The 23,151-nt window shown below is 36.4% G+C and overlaps 2 protein-coding genes across 3 annotated transcripts in view; one reads left to right on the top strand and one right to left on the bottom strand.

The window, feature by feature from the left end:
• LOC113392148 (zinc finger protein 175-like) overlaps positions 1 to 23,151 on the bottom strand; it is a 479,450-nt gene that overhangs the window by 379,362 nt on the left and 76,937 nt on the right. The window lies entirely within an intron of this gene.
• LOC113392150 (uncharacterized) overlaps positions 1 to 23,151 on the top strand; it is a 30,634-nt gene that overhangs the window by 1,268 nt on the left and 6,215 nt on the right. Inside the window, exons 2-3 of the mRNA XM_026628429.2 lie at positions 16,106 to 16,189; positions 18,343 to 19,101. Of these exons, the coding sequence (XP_026484214.2) occupies positions 16,123 to 16,189; positions 18,343 to 19,101 (826 nt within the window). The 5' untranslated portion in view covers positions 16,106 to 16,122. The remainder of the gene's footprint in view (positions 1 to 16,105; positions 16,190 to 18,342; positions 19,102 to 23,151) is intronic.

The following is a 23,151-nucleotide window of genomic DNA, read 5'->3' as shown; positions in this document are numbered from 1 at the left end:
ACATACACATATAATAAAATTGGACTGTCTGTTTGTAATATTAAAAAACCCGCGTTTTACTAAATGCATACGTATGTATATACGGTACATATATCTAAATAACATTTTTTTACAATTTTTGTCTGTCTGTCTGTTTATTCCTGCTAATCTCTGGAACGGCTGGACCGATTTTGCGGGACTTTCACTGGCAGATAGGTGATGTAATAAGGAGTAACTTAGGCTACTTTTATTTTAGAATTGTATGTAAAATAATAATAAAATCACGCTTGTTTATTAAATACAAACGCGCACGAAAACGCGGGCACAGCTAGTCTTGTATAATAACATTATTGTAAATGCAGTATCGATTGTTTGTAAACGATAAACTCTGAAACTGCTGAACCGATTTTAACAATTCTTTCACTATTTGAAAGCTATTTTTTGCGGAAGTAAACTTATTATTTCAGTAATGATATGTTTTTCTACGTGTATGTTTGTATGTACTTTCGTTATCGTAAACTGAATTAAACGCAAGCGAAACCGCGGACACAGCTAGTGTATGGTTTACAATGAGATTTAGGCATAGACAATTTTACTAGTAATATTATACATGCGAAAGTAACTCTGTCTGTCTGTTACGCTACCAATCATTGAACCGTATATGATGAAATTGATATGAAGCAGGCTTGAACCGTAAGGAGTCTTTTCTATACTTAAAACCCAACTAAGATAACTACTACTCTATAAATAGACTAGCTGTTGCCCGCGGCTTTGATCGCGTGGAAGTTGAATATGTTTACAGATTAATTTAAAATGTTACGTCAATTTAAGACCTCTTTGTGTACCACATTTGCGGTTCGACTTTCGTTGGCTAGATCTATCAGATTTCTCGTATTGCTCACTCTCGACCAGGCTATTTAGAACTGTCGAGGCGGAGAAATTCTAAGAGAATTAGGTCTACTCCAGCCATTTTAAAGCTTGTGCTTTATTTATTGTCTACTTTTATCTACTATCTACTCATTTTTAATAAGTATTCCAAAAACAAAGCATTATGTTTCTAACTTAAAAAAATGACACATTTCCATATAAACTTTCAACCCTTTATTTTATCCCCCATCTAGGGGTAGAATATCCAAAAACACTTAAATATCTGTCTATTGATTTTTATTCAGTAGCCCAAAAAAATATTTTTATGTTTCTAACTTAAATGACGGTCTTCCATACAAGCTTTCAACCCCTATTTCACCCTCTTAGGGGTAGAATATCCAAAATTACTTCCTTACTGGGTGTCTTCACAATAAAATTCCACTCTTCAAATTTTATGGCCTTTACTTTAATAGTATACGGTCGATGATGATGAATCAGTCAGTCAGGACACGTTATTTTATAAGTATAGATTTAGACACACGGTAGCTCGTCAAGCGAAGTTCAAGTAAAAGAACTGGCGAGCAGCACCGCGTGTAATATTACACGAACCATTTGGAGCCACTTTTGACCCCTTCATAACTCAAAAACTTCACATAAATTGAATACATGAGAAATGCCAAGTCAGACCTTAGACGTATATTCTCCTAAGTTATAAGAAGAAATGAAATTTTGTGTAGTTATATATAAATTTCAGGACTGACCATTGAACTTGGTACCCATTTAGATCTCACTTGTTTTGTCGTTTAAATCAACAACCGAGGCTTATATCATAATATTGAACTTGGCTATCATTTCACATTTATGTACTGATGGGATATTTAAATATCGTTAGTTGAGATATAGTATTGATACCGACATAGACATCCCGCAAAAGTATTGGATCGGGGGTCTTGCTGGCACTGGCTGCTTTGGCATAGCTACGCCATTACGTGAAGGAAAACACCGCGAAAAATCTACCAAAAGTAGCGTTGTAAAATAACTTCTACACCTTTTCTTCAAAAAAGGTCTGATCCCTTTATTCCTGCAGTGTGGTATTTATACAGTACCAATACTGTAAACTAATTTGACAATACTGGAGGTACGTTAAAGATGTTGGCGCTGTAAGGAATATTCCTAATACCTTTACGTACATCGCCAATGCGCCAACATTTGCCACTAAGATGTTATGTCCCTTGTACCTGTAGTTACTCTTACTCTCCCTCCATAGCGGAACACAACAATAATAAGTATTCCTGTATACACTATTCCAACCATAACAGGAAAAAGCCAAATAAACATTTGACGGCAAATTGAAGCGATATCACTCGTTGAGAGCTTGATTAATCTATGGTATTCACTATGGATTATCGATAAAATGGCGTTTTGAACATCGACGAAACTGTTATTGGAATTTTGGAAGTAAAATTAAAGTGTTTACAAGTAGTTAAGTGTTATAGTGTTGTATTATAAATACAGATATATTAATCATAAACTCTTAGTAGAGCACAATATAGCTGAGTTATTAGCGAATCGCATGAAATACGTAAATCTAAGGTTTGTTTATCTTTTTTCCTACTTCCATTGGAATAGCTGATTTGACGAATGAGCGTTACCCAGAAGCCCTACCAAAGAGACAGGCGTAACTTTATCACAATATAACCTTAGTAATAAGGTTGTTGTTTATTTAGTATTAGCTATCCATCCTGGGTTCGCATGGGTATAATACCTGTTACTGAAAAAGTTTATGTCGTAATAAACATAACTCATCAGTAAAGTTCCAAATCCGAATCGTTCGGTTTTTTATATTGACGGGGCAGGCATAAGACTCCACTTCAACTGATAGTAAGTGGCAGTGGAGCCCAAACGAGAACGTCTTCCAGTGCAGTCTGAAATAATGAACTTGTCTAGTCGTCCTCGCCATGCCGGGCCACAAGATGCCTTTTCACTCGTTCGAAAGTTACAGGAGGAGGGGAACACGTGTGCTGGTAGAGAATACCTGACTTTATCGCCTTCACAAAGACAGACTATGTTTTTTATAGGTAGTGATTACTAATGTTCAGAACAAGTAAATTAATTTCGTGTCATGTATCAAGGTCAACGAATAATATATATATTATACATATTTTAATGTCTATGTGATCTTATATACAAGGACCTTCCTTGTGCATTAATATTTTAAATCTATACTAATATTATAAATGTAAAAGTAACTCTGGCTGTGTGTTTGTTGCTCTCACAACCAACCCAATGAACCGAATTTGATGAAAATTCCTATGAAGCAAGTTTAAATCCCGAAGTAGGACAGAGGCTACTTTTTATACCTAACAACAAACTCCTAAAACGCGAGCGAGCTACACCTAAAATTATGTAAAAATTTTAATGCCGATTTATGTACCTAGTACCTGAAGACTAACCTACAACATGAGCGGAGCCAGTCGACGACTAATAAGATATAAAATTTAAGTGACATTTGTGTATTCGTGGAAAAAGAAGTTTTGAATGTCGACGAAGTCGTTGTCTGAACTTTGGATGTTAAATTCAAGCGCTTATAAGTATGTGGAATATTATAAATAAAGATATATTAATCGGGAACTGCTAGAAGTGCTATTAGCAAATCGCATGGAATACGCAAATCTAAGTTCGTTCATACTTCGCGATCCCAAGACGCCCGGCGAAAAGACGTCGAGGGTACTGCTGGTCTTTTAGTGAGTATTTCGGTGTATTAGGTCGTAGGCTAGGCATCTTAGCACCGGTTAGTCCCATATAACCCCCCCCCCCCACTTCGTGTGGGGGAAACTCTTAACGCGTCTTCCAAGCGAGAAAAAGGTTAACATCGAAGGCAATAAAACTACCATCATATTCGTCTGCCTTACACCAACGAATTATAATGATATCCGGTTTAAAACACGCTAGTTTTAAAATTGACGAAGTTGACAACAATTTTGATATGAGATATTAAATATATACGAACCAAAAAGTGTCTTACTGGATCTGTATAAAGTCCAAATTCGATTAACATAAAATTTAACATACGTCACAAAAACAGCGTGATTATATGACAAAATATCTCGGGTTTTAGGGTTCCGTACCACAATAGAACAAATCGTACCTTTATAGGGTCACCTAGTTGTCTGTTTATCAAGACAGTTTTTTCTTATAAACGCATTTTATATACACGCATGTTATAAGTTGAAATTGATATTAAATACTCACGTCTGTAATCCCTTGCCTCGGAGCTGTAACAATATCAAAATTCTATTTCAATGCAATCAAATGATACGGTCCTTTGACTTATTGATACTCGCAAGGGAATCAAACCCTTTTGGTACTTACTGTTGACTTAGAATCACGAAAGTAATAATAATCATTGTCCACTGTAATAGTGACATTATTATTGACATTATTATTACATAATACATAATCAGCCTGTAAATTTCCCACTGCTGGGCTAAGGCCTCCTCTCCCGTTAAGGAGAAGGTATGGAGCATATTCCACCACGCTGCTCCAATGCGGGTTGGTGGAATACACATGTGGCAGAATTTCGTTGAAATTAGACACATGCAGGTTTCCTCACGATGTTTTCCTTCACCGCCGAGCACGAGATGAATTATAAACACAAATTAAGCACATGAAAATTCAGTGGTGCCTGCCTGGGTTTGAACCCGAAATCATCGGTTAAGATGCACGCGTTCTAACCACTGGGCCATCTCGGCTCTATTATTATTATTATTATTATTAGTAGAATTACTTTTTTGTGTTCCATGTTTGTGCGTGTTTAAGATTTTATTATTTTATTCGAGAGTGTAATAATTCTTTAATTTAATTTTATTGTGTTGTTAATACCTGTAATGGTGTATTACATCAGTCCGTGTACATTTGATAACTTTGTTTTGGGAATATGACGATGGTGCTTCAAATAAATAGAAAAAAAAATGCTAAGAATCAACCAAAATTATAGGAGCAATCCGTTACATCACAAAAAACTCGATTCTCGTGATGGACGAACTGATTACACTACAAATACGGAACCCTTGGTACACGAATCCGGCTCGCAATTGGTCGTTTTTTTTTTCAAGACGTTAGAGCGAGATAGCTTGCTGTTCTAATGAGCTAGACAGAGATGGATTATATTATTCTATAGTTCTAGTAGTGTCTCAAAAAAAATGTTGTTGTCAATTAGACAATTAAACTATTCGTAAGCAAAACGAATCGTTTATTGAACATAATAACTGTACTTAAATTGACTGATGGCACATCTATTTCTATAGTACTACTATAAATGCGAAAGTAACTTCATTACCTCTTCACGCTTTAACCGCTGAACCGATTGAGATGAAATTTTCTAAAGAGATAGTTTGAGTCCCGGGTAAGAATACAAGTCAACCCTCGAGGAGGTAAAGTGGTGACGGTTTCTGTGCTTATAATGGGTATATATTACATGAACATTCTAGAACAGTGTTCTAGAGTGGAGACCGCGTCTCGGCAAACGTAGTGTAGGACGTCCTCAGGCACGGTGGAGTGACGATTTGCGCAAGACGGCTGGCAGGAGCTGGATGCGAGTTGCCGAAGAAAGACCACAGTGGCGTGCAATTGGAGAGGCACGCCTATGTCGAGCAGTGGACGAATATGGGCTGATGATTATGATGATTAATGCATGGGTAGACTTTTCTTTAGTAATGTCTAACTGAAACTACTAAACCAATATACATAAAACATATATCAGAAGACGCGGCACGTTTCGGAGAAGGTCTTAGTATATAATATTAGTACATAATTATCTGCACTTCGCAGTTGCAATCTTAAATTAAGATTATTGACGTGACAAGCGATTTCAAGTTCTCGAATAAAATATAAGATACAATTAGTAATTATTTAAAATATATATATAATTAACTAACGACTCTAACAGGCGATGACCGAGCAATAGAACATATTAGAACACGTGTAACCGAATGTTGCGGGTTCAAATCCAATCCCTGGAGTTATAATTATAGTGTTCATAAAAAAACTTAACGAGGAAACAACGTTTGCGTGTTTTAATTGAAAAACTAAAAATACTCAACCGGATTTGGACTTGTAACCTTTCATCGGGATCCATGTGTTTCATCCAATTTAAACCAAGGTCGGATGAACAGTTATTGTATTGAAAGCCTTTAAACCGGAAACGGGCAAGGGCCTTCGCATTTCTTCCGCATATGCCTTAGTAGCGACTCGCTCAGGCTCGCACAGGTCAAATTTATTAATAACTGGCGACCCGCCCCGACTTCGCACGCATGCAATGCTGATACTAAATACGCTACAGAATGTCTTACAACGTATTCATTTAAATTTCATGCTGCAAAGGGCCATATTGATCTATATTAAATTCACAATGTATTTAAGGTACTTACTTGGATAAGGATTAATGCTCTATTGCTTAAAATCACTTCGAAAATATGCCATTATTTTTCGTAAAAAGTAAAGGATAAAAAATTGTTGTTGTGGGTTATCCCTAAGAGATAGACATATGCCATTACGGACTTTTTTGAAGACCTTTTTAGGGTGTACAATACTGTAGTACATTATTTTGATCTGTCTCATAGGTTTCAGCCAGCGTTTGCAATCAAAGCGACGCAAAAATGTGTTTGTTTACATCATATTAGAAACGTATATTATGTACGTATTATACATATAAACCTTCCTCTTGAATCGATCTATTTATTAAAAAAAACCGCATCAAAATCTATTGCATAGTTTTAAAGATCTAAGCATACATAGGTACAGACAGTCAGCGGGAAGCGAATTTGTTTTATGCTATGTACTCATCATCCTCCTGCCCTTATCCCAATTTACTCGGGGTCGGCGCAGCATGTCTTCTTCATCCATACTTCCCTATCCGACGTCAGCTCGCAAGTAACATTCTTTCCAGCCATATAATCTTTCACACAATCCATCCATCTTTTCATCGTCCCCTTCCTCTATATCCATCCTCGTTCCTGCTCAAGACCTTCCTCACAATATGTTCCTCATTCCTCCGCATAACATGCCCATACCATGTTAGCCGCCTTCCACATAACTTCTCGGCTATCGGTGCCACTTTCAAAATTCCCCTTATGTACTCATTCTTTGCTCTATCCGTTTGCGTAACACCAGACATTAACATTAATTTATTTGACAGTAACTATGTTGACTAAATATTAAAAATAGTGCAAGCCGGAGGTATCTGTAGTAATAGTTACTATAATTACAAAGTATTTAGTAATTAAACAAGAACACTTAAGATGCATTAAGTAATATCATTTAAAAGTGCCTTTAAGAACTTTAATGAAGTATTGTTTTGATTTTGATATAATTAAGTGCTTAAATATATACTAATATTAATTAAAACTAGTTACTGTATGAATCTTGACCGCGTGGAATGGTGGCAAGAATGCTAGCAGCATTTCTGGGCTAAAAACGAACCAGCCCTCCTGTCTCCAGTGGAGGCGATAAAGCGAGGAGTTATAATATGATAATGTAATAATTTCTAGTGGAACGCGAATAGCTATACTAATATTATAACGATGTAAAATTAGTTTGTTTGTATGTTCTCTGGAACTATGAGTCCAGTTCTAAAATGGTTTCAAGGGTAGAAAGCAGGGATGTTATGGCGCTACATACGCGTATCCGAAACCGATAATTTTTTTTTTATTGTTTTCACATTTTATTTGAATAAACACGATGTGTTTTCGGTGGTAGGTTTAAGAATTTTGCATGTAGTATAAAATATTGCGCTATTGCGTATTCGCAAAAACCGTCGGTGAAAGCTGGTTCCACGGAGTGGTCGTGCGAGTGAGAAAATGCCCTAAATCATAATCTGGATTAGGCAGTCAAACTTCGAATAATACATAATAAATTCTCGTTTCTTTGATATTATACAGCACGCTGTAGTCCATTGTATGCACCACCGTAAGAATGTATTTACGTATTTAACTTAATTATGCGTTTACTAGGAAAATTTTCAAGGCCTACGATTGATACTTTGTATTATATGAAGTTATTAATTGCTTAACTACGCATCGTTTCATTCTTACACCGGAAGTAATGTTTTTATAATGTTAAGTACATATAATTAATTGTTCTTAATCCTCCTGTGATTGGAATGGTTGTACTGATTATCATATATAATTTATATATATATAACGGGGCGCGGTTACTTTGGTTGCTGATTTGGATAATTAATGAATCGAGTAGTTAGCAATAATGTTTGATGGCTGATTTACTTTTAAGAGCGGGTCACCCCGAATGGAGTTGTAAGTGTCATGGCAACGCGAGTCGTCATGTTTTGACAAGCGACTCGAATGCGATGGTTGCTTGCAAACCCATTTGCTCTTAATCGAGATGAATTATTGTAATCCTTTGATATTATTGGTGTACGATTATTGAATCAATTAATACAGTGATTAGACGATATTAAATACGTTTTATTTTGTGAATATCTCCATTGCACGTCCACATAGTCTTCCAAATGTCGTATCAATCCCCGAACCCAACTGTTCGGCATCCTGCTCCTCCGACATATAGTTAGAGTCTCGCACTAGAAAAGAACTAAAACAAATGAGCCAACTATATCTGACGATCTCCGTGGTCGAGTAGAGTGTACACCGGTTTTCATTGGTACGCCACTCCGAGATCCCGGTTTCGATTCCCGGCCGAGTCGATGTAGAAAAAGTTCATTACTTTTCTATGTTGTCTTAGGTCTGGGTGTTTGTGGTGCCGTCGTTACTTCTGATTTTCCATAACACAAGTGCTTTAGCTACTTACATTGGGATCAGAGTAATGTATGTGACGTTCCAATATTTATATTTAAAAAAAAAAAGCCATATCATCTCAGTTTGCGTGGCAGCTACGTTTGACACCAAATGTCTCCAAACGTCATAATACTTTACTAGAGTGCGTGTACTAAGTATCCAACTGTCGGTCACTATTCTTTTCGACAGTCTGTCTAAACATAAGTATAAAATAAAATATGATACACTAGCGACCTCCCCGGCTTCGCTCGGGTGCAATGCTGATACTAAATCTACTACATAATGTCTTACAACGTTCACAGTTTTTCAGTCAGTAGACAATACAAACCGTTATGTCTCTGTGATTTAAATCTGTAATATCCTCGAAAATATTCATTTAAATTACATACTGTAAAGGGCCATATTGATCTATATTAAATGCACAATGTATTAAAGCGTTTAAATTACATACTGTAATGGGCCATATTGATCTATATTAAATGCACAATGTATTAAAGCATTTAGTATAGAGCAATATGGCCCTTTATAGCGTGTAATTTAAATGAATATTTTCGAAGATATTACAGACATAGCGGTTGGTATGGTCTAATGATTGAAAAACTGTGAACGTTGTAAGACATATACTCGTATATTTAGAACAGCATTACACCCGTGCGAAACCGGAGCGGATCGCTAGTCAATTATAAACACAAATTAAGCTCATGTAAATTCAGTACTTCCCTGAGTTCGAACCCGCGATCATAGGATAAGATGCAAGCTTTGTAAACACTCGGCCATCTCGGCGTATTACGATAACTTAATTTAATAGTGATCTAAGACTACTTGTATATGTACCTCACAATATATTTTATATTGAAGTACGTTTAAAATGATGACTTAAGGATATTATGCAATATATAATTATATATTTACGATACTAGAGTTATTCCAACAATTATTGGAGTATTTGTTATAAATATATATAAACGAACGCTAGTTTTACATTTTTATTAATCGAACAATTGCCAGTCTGCCTAAAGAAAAAGTTCCACTGTTGGTCTAAGTCCTCTTCCTTTGAGGTGAAGGTTGATACACATGTGGCAGAATTTCATTGAAATAAGACACACGTGGGTTACCTCATGATGTTTTCATGTGAACTTCATGCGCTTAATTTGTGTTTATAATTCATCTCGTGCTCGGCGGTGAAGGAAAACATCGTGAGGAATCCTTCATGTGTTTAATTTCAACGAAATTCTGCCACATGTGAATCCACCATCGCGCATTGGAGGATAACCTCCTCAAATGAGACCTTAGCCCAGTTGTGGGAAATTTACAGGCTGTACAAACGAAATGTAGTTTTGGTTACATCTATTATGTCTGACTAAATTTAAATCAATTCGCTTCTTGTTTAAATCGTTTTTTATCGCCATCGTTTTACTGTGTGGGCGGTTTCCTATCAAAGTGCAATAATAAAATACGGTCAGGACTTTGTTTATTAATAAACATATAGGTTATTTTATCTAGGTATACATATAATAAAATTGGAGCGTCAATTTGTAATATTAAAATAACCGCTTTTTACTAAATGCATATGTATGTATACACGGTACGTATACCAAAATAACATTTTTTACAATTTTTGTCTGTTTGTTGGGGCTAATCCCTGGAACGGCTGAATCGATTTCGACGGGACTTTCACTGGCACATAGCGGATGTAATGAGGAGTAACTTAGGCTACTTTTATTTTAGAATTATATATAGAATAAAAATAAAATCACGCTACAATATCCAAATATCTTACATTCAAGCAATGCGCACGAAGTCGCGGGCACAGCTAGTTAAATATATAAAAGCAAAATACTACTCACAGATTAATCATGAAATCTTAGAAAATATTTGAGTTGGGGGGGACGGTATGTGGGGCTCGCCGGCGCTGAAGGCGACGGAATACCCACTAAAATACCAGCGATACCCACTCTGTCTTATCGGGAAACGTCACGTGATCGCTTGCGTATAATACCGTGACGTCCTGACGGTAGGCCCAACTCTGCGGGCCTCCAATTCCTAAGGGGTTCTCGGGGTACAGAGACTCCCTAGCCCCGGCGAGACTTATGGCGGGAGGATAAGGTGTCCTTTGCCAGTTATTACTACTGTAAGCCGCGTAAAATAACTTCATTCAAAAAAATCCCTGAAAGATATATTATAAATAATTCGAACCCATAAAAAAATCAAATATAATAAAAAATAGCCCTTCCAAACAAAAAAAATTAGTTCAAAATCGTTTTAATGACGCTACCCTGAATGTAACAAACATTAAAAAAATACAACCGACTTGAGGAACTCGCATATTTTTTTAAAGTCGATTTAAAACAACCGCCAGAGGCTATAAATTAATTACTTTGGATCAAAGTCGAAAAAATTCCATCGTAAACGAGTTATACATGAAACAAGATTCTTAATAGTCTGTTTATCAAAGACCAGCTGAACCCGCGACTTTGCCCGCGTGAAATTTGTATATGTATTCAATAATTTGTATACAACCCTTTATCCCCAAAATTACATCCTCAAAGGGTGAAAGCCGACATCCGTCCTTGTGATTCAAGCTTGCGTTACAAATTTCATAAAATTGATTCACTGTTTCAACCATGAAAGCGTAAGCTTGATGGCAGGGCTTTGTTCCAGCCCGTCAAGATAAAAAAACAAATGAATCATCATTACAGTCTTATTATTATTTATTATTCATTAAAAGAGTACTTTTTAGAAAAAAACGTCTGGATTTAGGCTCGGGTTCCATCACAGGACACTAATTATTGTAAAAAAACAGCATTGTTAATCTGTTTATTTGATAAGAGCAACTATGCGAGTTTCTTGCCGTTTCTTCTTGCTGGAGGCTGCTTTCCGAAACGGTGGTAGTATTTTAATTTTGACGATTCAAAAACGCTTCTTTGTGAAGTTTACTTGAATAAACTTGATTTGATTTGATTTAGTATAAAACAAAGTCGCTTACCACTGTCTGTCCCTATGTATGCTTAGATCTTTAAAATTACGCAACGGATTTTGATGCGGTTTTTTTTAGTGTGCTTTAGCTACTTACATTGGGATCAGAGTAATGTATGTGATGTTGTCATATATTTATATTTATATTTATTTATATTTATATTTATATTTAATAGATAGATTGATTCAAAAGGAAGGTTTATGTGTATAATATATGCACAATATAGTAGAGAAACACTGATCATTTTAGAGGTTTCCAATATTATGTCGTAAATAAACTCATTTTTTGCGCTTACATTGCAAACACTAGCTCAACCCTACGAGATATATCGAAATAATGTACTACAGTATTGTACACCTTAAAAAGGTCTTCAAAAAAGTCCACGATGATATATGTCTATTTCTTTGGGATAACCCACAATCACATAAATTAGGGATATCCTAATACAGCATATAATTTAAATGAATATTTTCGAAGATATTACAGATTTAAAACGCAGGGACATAGCGGTTTGTATTGTCTAACGACTGAAAAACTGTGAACGTTGTAAGACATTCTGTAGTATATTTAGTGGCAGCATTGCAACCGTGCGAAGCCGGGGCGGGTCGCTAGTATTTTATATGTTACATTAAACCTTGAACAAAATTATGAATACATTTTTTATCTACACACAAACTAAAGCTTCTGTAAATAATTACCAGACTATAATTCATTTTATAAACACAAAGAAATACTTGGCGGTACGACTAAAAGTTTACTGGGTAAGTACCACCCACCCATCAGATATTCTACCGCCAAATAGAAATACTTACTATTAGTGAGTTACGGTTTGAAGGACGATTTACTGTAACTACAGGCACAAGGGACCTAAGACAGGACCATATTACTCCTCGTAACATTAAGAAGAAACCAAAATCATACTTTTTAAGTAAGTTACGATAGTTTATACACATGTTTAACTGGCACCTAGATTTAACTCTAGGTTACCATTAATTACAGACCTGGGTGGTTTTCTGATGCTTCCAATAAGTATAAAGTTTTCCAAACTTTTATGTATAAATAAATAAATAATAAATAAAATATCTCATTTTCCCCAACGATTTCCAAACGAAAATCGCTAGTTATAGTTTTTTCGATGTTATCCCTGTTTTTGTGATATAAGTTGACGGACGACCAAATGGCCCACTTGATGGTAAGTGGTCACCATCGCCCATAGACAATGGCTGTTAAAATATTAACCATTTTACATCGCCTATGCGCCACCAACCTTGGGAACTATGATGCTATGTCCCTAGTGCCTGTAGTTACACTGGCTCACTCACCCTTCAAGCCAGAAAACAACAATATTGAGTACTGCTTAGCGGCATCTGAAGACTGACTGGTACCTAGTATTCTAGCTATAATTATTTTGTTTTGTAAACTTTTATGTATGAATAAATAATCAAAATAAAGATCTCAGCTTCCTCAGCTCCGAATTCGGTCGCATATTGAATGTCAATGTTTAATATTACTTACTATAATATCTCTGGGCAGACCACCTACAATCAGTCGGTCCGCTGACCTTTATAAAATTTACATTCGCATTCATAATTGTAGTACAGAGATTTATTTGCTAGTCGGTGAATGGTAATCAAATTTTAAACCTGAATTGGATTAGATTACCGGTACCGTTAAATTGTTCACTCATTACAGGTCTAAGATGAATAATTCGTTCATTTTGTGTGTCAATGGGTCAGTGGCTAAAGTTGAAGACACAGTTATGAAAAGTTTTTGAGATTTTCCGTCGAGATGTACTTCGTTGAGCAGAAATGTATTAATCATATTATTCAAAAAGCTTTATCAAAAGTATAACACGTCGCCATATCGCCTGCACTGGTGACAGGAGGGCTGGTTCGTTTTTAGCCCAGAGGATCGGAATTGCGATTCAACGGGGAAATGCTGCTAGCATTCTTGCCTCCATTCTACGCGGTCAAGATTTATACAGTAACTATTTTTAATTTATATTTGTATATATTTAAGCACTTAATGTTATCAATTCTTATGTTAATACTATGGAGTACTAATTTAACATGTATTAAGTGAAGATCTTCATATTTTTAGGGTTCCGTTCCCACAGGCACAAGGGACGTAACATCTTAGTTCCCAAGGTTGGTGAGTTGTTGGTGAGTTGGTGGTTGGTGCATTGGTGATGTAAGGAATGGTTAATATTTCTTACAACGCCTTTGTCTATGGGCGGTAGTGACCACTTACCATCAGGTGGCCCATTTGCTCGTCCGCCTACAGATTTAATAAAAAAAAACATTATTCTTAAGTGCTATATAGTTTATTTTTTATTTTCTAAAAAGTCAGAAAGAAATACATCTTAAATCATAATATCTCTAGAAAATATCAAATTATGCGACTGTAACGATACAATTTTGACTTCTATAATTTAATTAATAATTTAATGATATATTATTGCAAGTATTTATTTTTTGTATGTATTTGAATGGATGGCTTAAATTAACGCCGGTAGGTGGCGCTGCAATCAGGAAGTTAATAAGACTCTTGTCCGGACGAAATCGGAGCAGGCAAGATGCAATATGCACGTACAAATTATCGATATATTGTTATTCAAAATGGCGCCTGATTTGTTGTTGACCTTTTCAAAATAACCTTGTTGCCGTAAATTTTATAAAGTTCAATGACTTTTAGATCAGAAGAGTTTTAAAACTCGAAACACATCGCTGAACAAGAGCGTGAACTAACAGATTGTTGTCAATGTTGACAATAATAATAAAACAATAGCAACATATTATACTCTAATATTACATGAACGCAACGAACTTTTAGCCAGAACTTAAGAAATAAACATAAAATCTTTGTTCGTCATCCCCGTACACAATAGTAACAACAATATACTTGGTGGTAGGGCTTTGTGCAAGCCCGTCTGGGTAGGTACCACGCACTCATCAGATATTCTACCGCCAAACAGCAGTATTCAGTATTGTTGTGTTCCGGTTTGAAGGGTGAGTGAGCCAGTCTAACTACAGGCACAAGGGACGTAACGTCTTAGTTCCCGAGGTTGGTGGCGCATTGGTGATGTAAGGAATGGTTAATATTTCTTACAGCGCCATTGTCTATGGGCGGTAGTGACCACTTACCATCAGGTGACCTATTTGATCGTCCGCCTACCGATATCATAAAAAAAATAAAAAAATACTCACTTATTAAATAATTTGTCAAATAGCGTAACAGTACTTTTGCACTATAGGGAATTTGTATTAGTTTCTGTTTCACATTCGCTTTTGTTGCTTCACTTTAACCTTCTGTGTGCTCCATCTGCCTTATGTTTTATAATCTGTGTATACACGCATCAAAATGGCGAATTAATAATACTATATTTGAACATATTAAACAAATAATCTATCAATTTATTTAAATCTGGTTATTTATTTTTTTAAAACACAAAAAAATATATATATTTAAATAGCCCCTTGTTTGAGGAAGATTTTAGACTATAGAACAACACGTTTGGACGCAATGGCCGTTCAACGGTTCCGTTAGAAAGATCGTAGAGCGTCTATATTAAATAGTCTTATATGTCACAAAATTCCGCAAAATATTTGCTTTTGTACTTATTTAAAGAAATCATTTTCCAATTTTGGTGGTGAGACGTGACGACGTCAAAAATAGGTTCAGTATCTTAGACATCCCAAATCAAAGGTTTTAAAGGCTATTCAGTTATAAACAACATTAATTCTTTATTATATTAATGCATGCAAATGGGCCTCCAAATGGCATATTAATTATTCCTGATATAACCTTGGAAAAGTGTGCAACCTTGGAATGAGAAACCTTGGGAACTAAGACGTTATGTCCCCTTAAGTTACACTCACTCACCCTTCAAATTGAAACACAACGGTGAACAGTACTAACTAATTAATTCATTTGATGGTAGAAGAAATCAACAATAGCGCGATTTTTAAGGCATTTTCTGACTCCCACAACCAGTCTGAGCCACACCACTGAATTTTCATGTGCTTAATTTGTGTTTATAATTCATCTCGTGCTCGGCGGTGAAAGGAAACATCGTGAGGAAACCTGCATGTGTCTAATTTCAACGAAATTCTGTCACATGTGTATTCCACCAACCCGCATTGGAGCAGCGTGGTGGAATATGCTCCAAACCTTCTCCTCAAAGGGAGCGGAGGCCTTAGCCCAGCAGTGGGAAATTTACAGGCTGCTAATGTAATGTAATGTAACAACCACTCTGTGGAACTATCAGGAAAAGAGCGTACAAATTTCTAAAAGGCCGGCAACGCACCTTTAAGCCCCCCGGTGTTGCAGGTGACCATGGGTGGTCACCCAAGTCCGATCAGTCAAGTCCATCAGATGAGCTTGAGATATAAAAAAAATATATAAGTTGAAGTACCTACCCAAGTGTGTGTCATTTGAACTGTGCTGTTTATTTATAATATGATTCTCTTTTCAGATACAGATAATGTTAAAATGCTTCGTACTGTCTCCATAATCTTCCTCATCGTGCTTATATCTGACGTTAGGAGTCAATTTTATGGTAAGTTACTCACAACATTAAGTCTCTCTGTCTCTCTGATGATATGTCCAATAATCCAAATGGAATCGACGTCTTCCAAAAAACGCATATCCACAACGCCAATACGCCACCAACCTTGGAAACTAAGATGTAGAGTCCCTTGTACTTGTGGTTATACTGGCTCGCTCACCCTTCAAACCGGAACAACAATACTGAGTCCTGCTGTTTGGCGGTAGATTATTTGATGAATGGATGGTACTTACCAAGACGGGCTAGCACAAAGCCCTGCCACCAAGTAAAAATTGAAGAATAAAAACCTTTAATATTAGGTACTCATTAAGAAATATGCCATTTAGAAGTCTTTCAAACTAAGAGATTTCTTGCCTAGATTAAATTGATTAAGAAATTAAATTGCAACGACTGTAGGAAGCAAAAAACTTTTTTTTCGAATTAAGAACATTTTATGTTTTATATATATGACGGCGCATGGTGCGCCATCGTGTTTATTCATACTGGTTGGAAAAGAGTGTCAATGGGAGTTGAACGGCGCTCTAGTGAAGCGTCGCGTCGATGGTACCGCGCGGCAGCCATCTTGGATGGACAGTTACATTCAAGATTTCCCGCGCACCACGTTTGCGACGAATCGCTAATTTCCAACATTATCTTTATACTTTTGTAATAGATTCAGTGATTTATGTGTGTTTTTGTAAATGATTTATTAACGAATCGACATTGATGACTATTGTGAATATATCTGTGTAATTGATTTGTTTGATTAAAAACTCACTGAATTTGTGGATCGTTCATATAAAATCGTTTGAATATACGCTTACTTATCTCGAATAATCCTGATATTGCCAATAAAATGTCTATATATATGTTACTGTAAAAGCTCGAACTACGGTAAATCCTAAGATTTTCCAGTAAAACCTAAATTTACCAATTCTTAATGGTAAATGCCCAAAACGGTTTGCGATTCAAACTTTTGCCACCGTTCACTTAGTAAATCTTAGGATTTACATTTAAGGCACTTTAAACGTTGAAAAAAATTAAGTCATAACGTGTTATAAAATAATATCCGAAATTAAAATAATTTAAATAGGTTAGGTTAGTTATTTAAATCCGCCCTGGGAGCTCCATGCGGAGGTGCTCGCGGAGGTGTATCGGTTGGTGTTGGAGGCACGCATAGGCGGGCCGACCGTCAGGGCGTTACGGTAGCATGCGTTAGCGACCCCGTGGCGCCCGCCGAAAGACGGAGAGGGTACCGCTGGTTTTTTAGTTAGTAAACCCGGCGTACCTGGGCGCATTCGGCGTCCAGAGCTCCGGGGAGTACCCCCCCACTTTCCATCACGTGGGGGAAGCGCGTAACACGTTTTTTCAGCGAGAAAAAGAAAAAAAGTTATTTAAAAGTCCCAAAAAGTCGTCCCTTTATAATAAATACTTACATTTACCAACTCATGTCGGTAAATCTTAGGTTTTACTGGAAAATCTAAAGATTTACCTTAGTTCGAGCTTTTACAGTAACATACATATTCCAAAAATAGTACTGGTTTGTTTATGTCCTGCCTTCATCTGACTTTCAAACTCGTTTTTAGGGTCAGAATGCAATATACTTGCGAATAGTTTTGAATTAAGACGAAGTCCGTTGTTGACATATAATAAAACATCGCGGCCAATTGACCACCACATCTGGAACAGCTCAATGTTAGCTTATATTATAAGTTTTTAATTTCGTTTTCTTTATTATTTTTATAAGCTTAATTATCCTAATTCCGGAGCTCAATTTTACAACAGACAGGTAAAATAATCAACGCATCTATAAAATGATTGGTATATTTTCTACGTTGTAAGGGCTTTGTGCAAGTTGGGCATTTTAGGTACCACTTATTCTTTACATATTCTACTGTCAATACCTTAGTATTTGAATGTTCCGGATTGAAGGGCGAGTGAGGCAGTCCCTAAAATTAAGATATTAAGTTCAAGAGACGTAATATTTTAATTTTGACAGGTTCACTGGTTCACTGATCTTAAAATTGGAATGGCCATTATTATTAATAAATTACTTTTATCTGAATAAACCGGTTGGTTCCGCATCGACGATTTTAGAGATAATTGATATGTCTCACAGTGCCAATAGCTACAAAGTCTAACACTAAACACTATTGCATTTACAGATTTCTTCTCAGCTTTCCAGACATCACACCCAACTCTACGACCTTTTCAATTTGACGTTACAACGAAAAGGCCGAGAACAGACCAACGAACAACCAACAAACATAGAACAGCTGCCCCTTTCAACATCGAAGAGTTAGACAGAGATGGCGATAAACAAAAACATAAGCAAAACTCACAAATTATATTCGGAGACTCACGCGTGACAACTGTTAAACCTTTAAAAAAAACAACCACACGTTCTAGTCAAAACTATGATAGCAATTCAAATACAAGAGAAGCGTCACGAAATAAAACGCCAAAACAACGAATTGTTAGTGCAACTAAACCAAACAAGAGACCAGTAATTGATAATGATAGACCAGCTAATTCAGGGTTATACAGTGAAGCGCTTCAAGCTGCTAATAGGGACACATTTAATGAAAGATTAACATTTGAGGATGGTAAGAGGAATACGATCATAAATTATGAAACGTCACGACAAGGCTACACGACGAAATCGTACTACCAAGATTACGATTCTAGGAAATATCCGAACGCATACCAAACCACGCAATATCCGTTTACAATTCGACCCGGTGTGAAGCCGGCCGTGGTCAGTGGTCCACCAATTACCAATAAACCGCCAACACAGAGGCCAAGTTTTGGACCAAAACCTGCGCAAGACGATACTTCGGTCAGCCCTGAACTAATCATTGGTCCAAATGAAGATTACATGAACACTGTTGAAAAGAAGCGGTATATTGAAATGGCGGAGAAAAGTAAGCATTTTGAATTGTATCAATACTGACTGTTAAGTTTATATGTTTTAGAATTAATCTTCCATATAAAGTTTTCTTCTATTCTTCCTTTTAATCTACTAATAAATGTTGATGGTGATGATGTCCTGACCGATTCTGGTTGGCGGCCAATCTCAAGAGAAACCAGCTAAGCAGGACCTGTTATAGTGCACCTGTGTTTGCAAATACAGGTGCACTCTCTATTCCTTCTCTGTCGTAATCCGATGGCATGGCAGGCCGGACAGGACCGGAAAGACTCAAGGCGCAGATGCAACGACTTTAAGAACTTTTCTGGGTATGGAAATGTACTTCCAAATCCCAAATGCCGGCTGCTATAGAGAAATTTTCAAATAACCCAATAACTGAGTTCTGGTGTACGGGTCTAGGTTATATACCCAGACCTGTACACCAGAACTCAGTTATTTAGTTGTTATATTACTTTTTCAGCTTGAACCTATATAAGGTTGCTCCAACCTTGGACCTCGTATCCCCGTTATTTTGAAATTAAGGTTAAGTTTAACACGCCTGTCAAACTTAAAATACTGATCACTAATAGTAATTAGTAGTTCGGATGTGCGTAATCCCTCACTCTCAAAATATTATGTTGCATATCGATAGTTCACAATCGATAGTATAGTCACGTGTCAATACTATCGATAATCTCGATAGTACCCCACGAATACTATCGATAGTATTTCAAAAACCATTACTTATAAATTCAACTATCGATAGTCCAAAACTGTCGATACTATCGATAGTATCGCTGCTACCAATAGTATTGCTTACAGAGAGTTAGCGATACTATCGATAGTACTATCGACGTCCTGAATAGTTTTCGAGATCAACTATCGATTGTCAAACTATCAATAGTTCTGCAACGCTGTTCCAAATGACTGCATCTATTGATATGAACGTAACTTACTATGTAAATATTCCGTACAAGGCGTAAGCGCGATTTAAAAGACTACTAACGCCATCTAGTGAACGTTTTATGAAAACAATATTTCTCCAATTGCCTGGAAGAAACTTTTGGTCCTGCGCCTGAAATTTTCCCATAGCGCCTGAATTGTTAACGCGGGTGCAGGTTGCGACTTGAATGAAGCGAATAGATGGATCGTTTACAAGGCGTCTCGTCTTGCTGATCTAATAAGAAACATTGCGTTTTAGATAAGGTTTAATTTTATATTAGAAATGTTCTCATTAGACAAGAGAAAAATTATATTCTATTATTCTAAGATCGTATCGATATGCTTAACGCATAGAACTCGGTGATTGGTGAGTGTTCATTTTAATGACCTATTCAGATCCGTACAGCGACACTATTAATACGAACTTGTTAGAGAACACAATACACTCCAACGAGATCCATCTTGATCGCGTATTCGTTAAATCTCGTCGTTATTTTGGCGTTTGACGACCTAAGCCAAGATCTGGCTACAGGAGGCTTAGGAAGCGAGTATTCTGAGTTCCCCACATCAAGCTGAAGCAGTTTATAACTCGCTTAGTCAGGCGAGTAGCAGCAAATACTCCAAAAAAATTGAATAGTGTTATAAGACTTGTCTCAATAGATACATTTTATATTTGAATTGATTTAAAGATAAATCAATCCTCTCCTATCTACTAGTTACATACGAAGAATCAATTATGATCTATGTAATCCTCTTCACATATCAGGATTTAAAATCCGGCAATGTTCTGCGTATGATTTGCGGATGCTCTTTAAACTCATAAACACTTAAAGAATTGCTCATACAATTCAAAAAAATAGCTCTTAAATTGAAACTTATAATGAGTACCGTTTAATTTCGTCTTCAAATTTTCCCAGAAAATCTATTATTTGTCGTCCATCATTTTTGTTTATTATAAAGTTCTGTAACTTAAACCTTAAAATCAAATCAAATGTGGTACTATTGATAGAATCAGCAGCTCTACCACCAAAAGTGGTGGTAGGGCTTTGTGCAATCCCGTCTGGGTAGGTACCCATCAGATATTTTATCGCCAAACAGCAGTACTCAGTATTGTTGTGTTCCGGTTTGAAGGGCGAGTGAGCCAGTGTAACTACAGGCACTAGGGTCGTAACATCTTGTTCCCAAGATTGGTGGCACATTGGTTTTGTAAGGAATGGTCAATATTTCTTACACCGCCATAGTCTATGGGCTGTGGTGACCACTTACCATCAGGTGGCTCATTTGCTCGGCCGCGTACCGATATAATAAATAAAAAAAATGTATTTTATTCAAGTTAACTTTACAATAAAGCATTTTTGAATCGTCACATATAAATTTAACTCTACCACCTTTTAGGTTACAGTCTTCAGCGAGATGAAAAGCAAGAAGGTATAGTTGCTCTTTTCACTAAACAGATTTACAATGATGTTAGTTATTCACGATCGAATGTTTAAGCAAAACATCTTATATATTAATAGCGTAATCCGATTTTGTCCAAGTGATTGGCGGATAGCTGCACATAAAAATCGGTTATGGTCTCATTTTGAAGAGCTCCAGCCGTAGATGTACAGAAAAATAAAGAGTATTCTTGATTGAAATTTATTAAATTGTTATCATTTAACAAAGAATTAATTTTAGAGAGCGGAACAAGTTACCGGCCACGTAGAGAGCGGCGCTATGGCTGTATAAAAAAAACAAATGTAAGTCGTGCGAACAGACGCCGTCGGTATACAATTAAATTAAAAAAAAAAAACTGTCATAAGTTTAGAAATTTGTAAAAATCTGTTGAATAAACGAGAAGTTTCGCGTGCGACCAATTCGTGATATATACTGTAAATCGGCACGTGTCGTACAATAGGAGTATAATTTAAACAACTCACTAATACTACGTAGTCGAACGAAAATAGCAAAAAAAAAACAATTATAATGACTCAACTCGTTTAAAATTAATTAAATTACATTGCGGTTTGTTTAATGAATACATTAAGTGCTTAGTAGACAATTTCAAATCTTATTTTTATTACAATACGGTTCTTATTTGATATGCACCATGTGTCAGATTTATATTGCTATTTATATGATAATTTTGTTTAGACAAGTTTGTATGTCTTGTTTAAAATATGAAACAATTCAGTTTTTCCGTATTGTAAAGTAAATTCTTGGAAAAGTTCACGCTCTCGATCGTATCAATATTTTTACATTACAACACATTAACAGCCTGTAAATTTCCCACTGCTGGCGTAAGGCCGCCTCTCCCTTTGAGGAGAAGGTTTGGAGCATATTCCACCAATGCGGGTTGGTGGAATACACATGTGGCAGAATTTTCGTTGAAATTAGACACATGCAGGTTTCCTCACGATGTTTTCCTTCACCGCCGAGCACGAGATGAATTATAAACACAAATTAATCACATGAAAATTCAGTGGTGCTTGCCTGGGTTTGAACCAGTAATCATCGGTTAAGATGCACGCGTTCTAACCACTGGGCCATCTCCGCGTATCAATATACCCTTTTTTAACAAGCAAATTAATCGATAGAAATCTCTTATATTGTACTAAAACCGTCTCCGAAACACGCTTCGTCTTCTGGTAAAAGTTTTATGAATATTCGTTTAGCAGTTATTTAATTGGCTTCGTTCCAAAAACGAGGCACAATAATTGTCTACATTTCAGACTCCGGATCGTTACAGAGAATCGATAGAAAGTCTCTTGGAGTCCTGGAGTCCAGGACCTTTGAAGTTGGAAATGTGTACAGTCCCGTGCCTCTCTCTAGTTGCCTCCCGTGAACTCTTTCTAGTTTTGACGGTTTTGTCGTGCCATCGGAAAATGAGTGCCGGAATAGACAGTGCACCTGTCTGCGCACGCACTTGCGACGAGACGATCTTTCCCACTCTTTCCTTTTCTCTCTATCTCTTTCTATTATAAACGGTTTAACAGAACATTAATTATTTATTAGTTTTAAATCACACGGAACTTTTAAAAAAAGTACACATTTCTTGTCATTGAATTGTTCTCAAACGTTTGTTGATTTATTACATCGTGTCTGTCCCTGTGTATGCTTTGATCTTTAAAATTACACAACGGAT

The sequence above is a fragment of the Vanessa tameamea genome, chromosome 31, assembly GCF_037043105.1.
Source record: "Vanessa tameamea isolate UH-Manoa-2023 chromosome 31, ilVanTame1 primary haplotype, whole genome shotgun sequence".
In the NCBI taxonomy this organism is placed as follows: domain Eukaryota; kingdom Metazoa; phylum Arthropoda; class Insecta; order Lepidoptera; family Nymphalidae; genus Vanessa; species Vanessa tameamea.
This window is presented reverse-complemented; position numbering and strand designations above follow the sequence as displayed.